The sequence below is a fragment of the Cebidichthys violaceus genome, unplaced genomic scaffold (genome assembly GCF_023349555.1).
Source record: "Cebidichthys violaceus isolate CVI_PGR_0920_01 unplaced genomic scaffold, fCebVio1.0.p SCAF_1, whole genome shotgun sequence".
Lineage (NCBI taxonomy): Eukaryota > Metazoa > Chordata > Actinopteri > Perciformes > Stichaeidae > Cebidichthys > Cebidichthys violaceus.
The window spans coordinates 899,457-904,323 of record NW_027176262.1 but is presented as its reverse complement, the minus strand read 5'-3'; the positions used below and the strand labels follow the sequence as shown (position 1 = coordinate 904,323).

Here is a 4,867-nt window from a genome sequence, read left to right as displayed (position 1 = left end):
ACTCGACCTCTGTTCAAACATGCTGCTGCAGTGTGTGAGCAGTGAGAGGCTGTGCTCACGTGAACATCGGCAGGTTGTTGATTTATGTGAGACTAAATATATAAATATATAGATTTATTGTTATTTATATGATGTTTTTTGTACTTGAGTATGATCGAAACCACAGAAAATGTCAGATATTGAATTAAAAATGTAGTAGAATTCTGGATATTTCATGTCAAACTCTGGACAGACGGGAGGCGGAGCCACAAACTTGACTGATTTATCTTTTTAATTGATAATTACATGAATTATTCAGGTGTACTGCAGCCAGACAGCTGCGGATTGGTCCGTCCAGTCGCTCAGGTGAAGGTCAGGTGATCAGGGATTGGTCGCCACGCGGCAGCTGCCATGGAAACAAAACAACAAGGACAGGTGAGACACGGAATGCAAGGTACTTGGGCGGGGCTAAAAGAGGTAGTCGGGTACATGGGCGGGACTTAAAGAGGTAATCAGGTATATGGGTGGGGCTTAAAGAGGTAGTCAGATACCTGGGCGGGGCTTAAAGAGATAGTCAGGTATCTGGGCGGGGCTTAAAGAGGTAGTCGGGTATCTGGGTGGGGCTTAAAGAGGTAGTCAGGTATCTGGGCGGGACTTAAAGAGGTAGTCAGGTATCTGGGCGGGGCTTAAAGAGGTAGTCGGGTACATGGGCGGGACTTAAAGAGGTAATCAGGTATATGGGCGGGGTTTAAAGAGGTAGTCGGATACCTGGGCGGGGCTTTAACAGGACGTGAAGCCCTTCCAGTAGAAGTTCTTGCAGCCGGCTTTGCGTTCACGGGGGGGCAGGTTGTTGGGGGGGTCGACGGACCGCTCCAGGTTCATCCTTCCGCCTGTTGCCATGGAAACAACCTCGGCCTCCCGCTGGGCGTCGGCCTCCGGCAGAGACATCTGAGCCAACAGGTCCTCTACCGCACGCTTACTCCAGTCCTGGAAAACAAGGACAAGTTTTAGTTTGTTTACAGTCCGAGTCCTGCCTGAGCTTTCGATTGTTTCACATGATCTTCTGAGGTGAAATATATATATATCTTCAAGTTTCAACATGAACTGAACATTAACAGCTTGACGAGTGGAGAGAATGTGAGAGACTCTGTGACTTCAATCTGAAGAATCTGAAGAACAAAGTGAAAACAAGAATAAAAATGTAGAAAAATAATTTGGATTCAAACCAGATGTTTGTCACACAGCAGCCTGACTCATTTTATAGTCATGATGTTCACCTCCTGCAGTGTCTCACACAACACAGCCTTCATTTACTTTGATGTTTTTAATATGTTCTTTAAATGTTGTCTCAGGCTGTTGGGGGGGGGGTTATGAGCTCAATGCAGCTTCATTATAGAGCATCACATCATTTTATGATTCATTTTTATTTGCTGATTTTACAAAATTATTTTACAAAATGAATTAACTATTTTTTTAATAATTATTATTTATTTTTTAAATTGTATTTATTTATTAGTTCATTTTTATTGTATATGGACTGTCTCACTGATCTTTCTGTTTTTGTTATTATTATGTTTATTATTATTATTATGTTTTGTCTGTAAACTCTTTTAAAGGTACTATATAAATAAGTTATTAATATTATTATTATTATATCTAGATGAGTGTCCTGAGTGAATAATTGATGTTTGTGGATGTTAAACCATTCTCACAGTTTGAAAGAATAAACTTGAGGTAAAGCGGTGATGTTAAAGACGTAAATGAGGCGTCACACACAAGAATCTCTCAGAACTCAAGTTATCCTCTGACGGAGCTCCTCAGGGCTCCATTCTGGGTCCTCTCAGGAATCTCACTAAGTCAAATACTACACTAATATGACAATATCAGTGTACATGTGTACACAGCTGATTCACTATCAGAGTCTCTGTGCGTCGAACACAACAACCAGTCAACAGTGAGTAGAGCTGGAGTAGAGATGATGTCAGAAGAACAGAAGCAGAAACATCATGAAGGACTTCATCAACAGGTTTAAATGAACAGATATCTTTTAGAGAAGCTGTTTGAAGGAATGAAAGAGGGAGAACGAGTCCACGCTTAAACGTGGATATTCATTTTCACAAGCTCTGTAAACAGCATAGTAGGAATATTGTCTTTTATTTTGGTAGGTGTGTTCCTGGACTGTTTCCAGATTGTGTAACATTTTAATGTTCTTTTTGTTTGTTTTTCATATACAAAAGATCAGGAAGCTTTTATACCAAACCAACCAGTTTGTGTTCATCACTTAAAGACATGTTGAAGTCAGTTCATTTACTTAGTTTTTGCTGGTACTAATGTTGCTAGCTGTTAGCATTGATCCTGTAATGGTCACATGTGACTAACAGACGAGTCTCACTTTACACCTGAATTACATTTTGAGGTTCTGCAACACTAAAACAAAGTTAAGGAACTTTAAAAGTGTCAGACCAAAACAATCATGTTTCTCAGTGGAAATGCAGCATTCCGATTGGCAGAGATCGGCTCTCTCACCTGTGACAGGAGGCCGGCGCTGCGAGCTCGCTGCAGCAGCCTGTGGGGACGCAGCTCCAGGTCCAGGTCCCGGTTCTGGTTCCGGTACTGGTCCTGGTCCTGGTCCTGGTCTCTGTCGGGCTGTGAGGAAACACCCGGGCCGCACAGGACCAGCGCCACGAGGACCAAGATGGCGGGACAACGAACGTACTGCATACCTGCCAAAAGTAATCGTGAGGAGAAGAAGAACATTTACACAGAGGAACGAAGAAGAACAACGACAAAGAAAGAGAAGAAAAGAAGGTTCCTACTGTCTGCTGGTCTGGTTCCTTCTGTCTGCTGGATCTGGATCTGGTCTCTGGCTCTCTGGTCTCTGGATCTCTGGTCTCTGGATATCTGTTCTCTGGTGCTGGTGCTGGTGCTGGTGCTGGTTCTGGTCTCTGGTCCTGGTCCTCTGGGTGCTGCTCTTTTTGAAGCCAGATGCTCCTCCTCCCTTAGGTCACATGGCGCGGTGTGTTTTGATTGGCAGCTGGTGGAGCTGCGAGGTGATGAAGGAACGCCGACATTCCAGTCAAACACACGTCCATTAGTGCTTATTGACTTTAAATGGAGTCGTGACAATAAAACCATCAAACTATCAGCAGCTCTGCAGCCGCCTCGTCTTCTGCAAACACGACGGCGGAATGTCCGGCGGAATTAACGGAGCGTTCGGAGGATTAGCAGACTTCATTAGCGCTCGCTGATATCTCCATTAAACAAAGACGCAGCAGCAGAGAGTCGCCCACTCCACGTTTAGTGAGAACAAACACAGAAACACTTTCTGTGAGTTTCTAATGAGCTCACACGGCTGAATGAAACACTTATAAAGGACTTATAATAGAAATACTTCAGGCAAAGTTCCTCAAGTAGAACATCTGATTCTGCTGCTCTGAGATCAGATCATAACACAAACATACAACATTCATCTTAATGTGAACTGAAGAACAAAACATATTGATTTGTTCCCTTTGTTCACAATTAACTGTTGTATGTAGAAATCTTAAATCTAATATATAATTCATAGATATCTGGGGTTTTGTACGGTGGCCCAGAGAGCTCAACTCAACTGAAGGCCAGATCTCTCTTCACTTCATAACTCGTCTTCTTTCAGAATAAAGGAAAGAAAACTTTTATTTTAGGTTTGTTTCTCCTAAATTCACCAAAAGTTACCATTACGTAATGCCTCATTTGCATATTTTAGTAGAGGCAACACTGGACCTTCCTTTATTAGCTCCTTAGAGGAAACACTGGACCTTCCTTTATTAGCTCCTTTAGTAGAGGAAACACTGGACCTTCCTTTATTAGCTCCTTTAGTAGAGGAAACACTGGACCTTCCTTTATTAGCTCCTTTAGTAGAGGAAACACTGGACCTTCCTTTCTTAGCTCCTTTAGTAGAGGAAACACTGGACCTTCCTTTCTTAGTTCCTTAGTAGAGGAAACACTGGACCTTCCTTTCTTAGCTCCTTTAGTAGAGGAAACACTGGACCTTCCTTTCTTAGCTCCTTTAGTAGAGGAAACACTGGACCTTCCTTTCTTAGCTCCTTTAGTAGAGGAAACACTGGACCTTCCTTTCTTAGCTCCTTAGTAGAGGAAACACGGGACCTTCCTTTACCAAAGGAAAGTAGATAAATCCGACCCACAATTCCTTGCGGCAGCAACATTTAAAGTGACGCACCATGAAAACGAACGATATGTTTATCTCACACAGGTTTAATAATTATTCTCATAGCGTCGTAAAGTAATGAGATTCATGTTGATGAATGTGAACAGTGACAGTCCTTTAGTTTCATTTTATATGGATTTATTTACTTTGAACATTTAACAAATAAGTAAAAAACAACAAATCAACAGTAAATATAACAAACTGTCAATAAACAAATTATTTTAGATGCTACTTTATTATTATCAGATGAAGAGCTGTGATTGGTCCTGAACGTCTCAGGCCACAGTGAGGTTCACATGTAGGTGAAGTGTTTAAGTTGAAGTTAGTAGAGGAAAGAGGAGAGCTGCTTAATGTCTAATTCATGTTTCATATCAACGTATCCTCAAACAACAGTTCTTATGATACCCTAAGAAAAGTTACTACTACTACTAAAGTTCAGCAACACGTCAGTTTGTGCTTGTTACAGGAATACAATCTTTTAAAAATGAATTTCTGTCTTCACAGGAAACTACTTAGTAAGGTTGAGACAACTAAACTACTTAGTTAGGTTGAGACAACAACACTACATAGTTAGGTTTAGACAACAACACTACTTAGTTATGTTTAGACAACTAGACTACTTAGTTATGTTTAGACAACTAGACTACTTAGTTATGTTGAGACAATAAAACTACTTAGTTA

At 41.3% G+C, this 4,867-nt stretch overlaps 1 protein-coding gene across 1 annotated transcript; it reads right to left on the bottom strand.

Moving 5' to 3' along the window:
• Positions 1-253: 253 nt before the first annotated feature.
• On the bottom strand, positions 254-3,071 carry sst1.2 (somatostatin 1, tandem duplicate 2). Its single transcript, XM_068706935.1, is given in 5 exon segments — positions 254-385; positions 748-966; positions 2,506-2,702; positions 2,796-3,018; positions 3,021-3,071. Coding segments are annotated over 4 exon segments (678 nt in total). The 3' UTR covers positions 254-385; positions 748-759.
• Between the last annotated feature and the right edge of the window lie 1,796 nt (positions 3,072-4,867).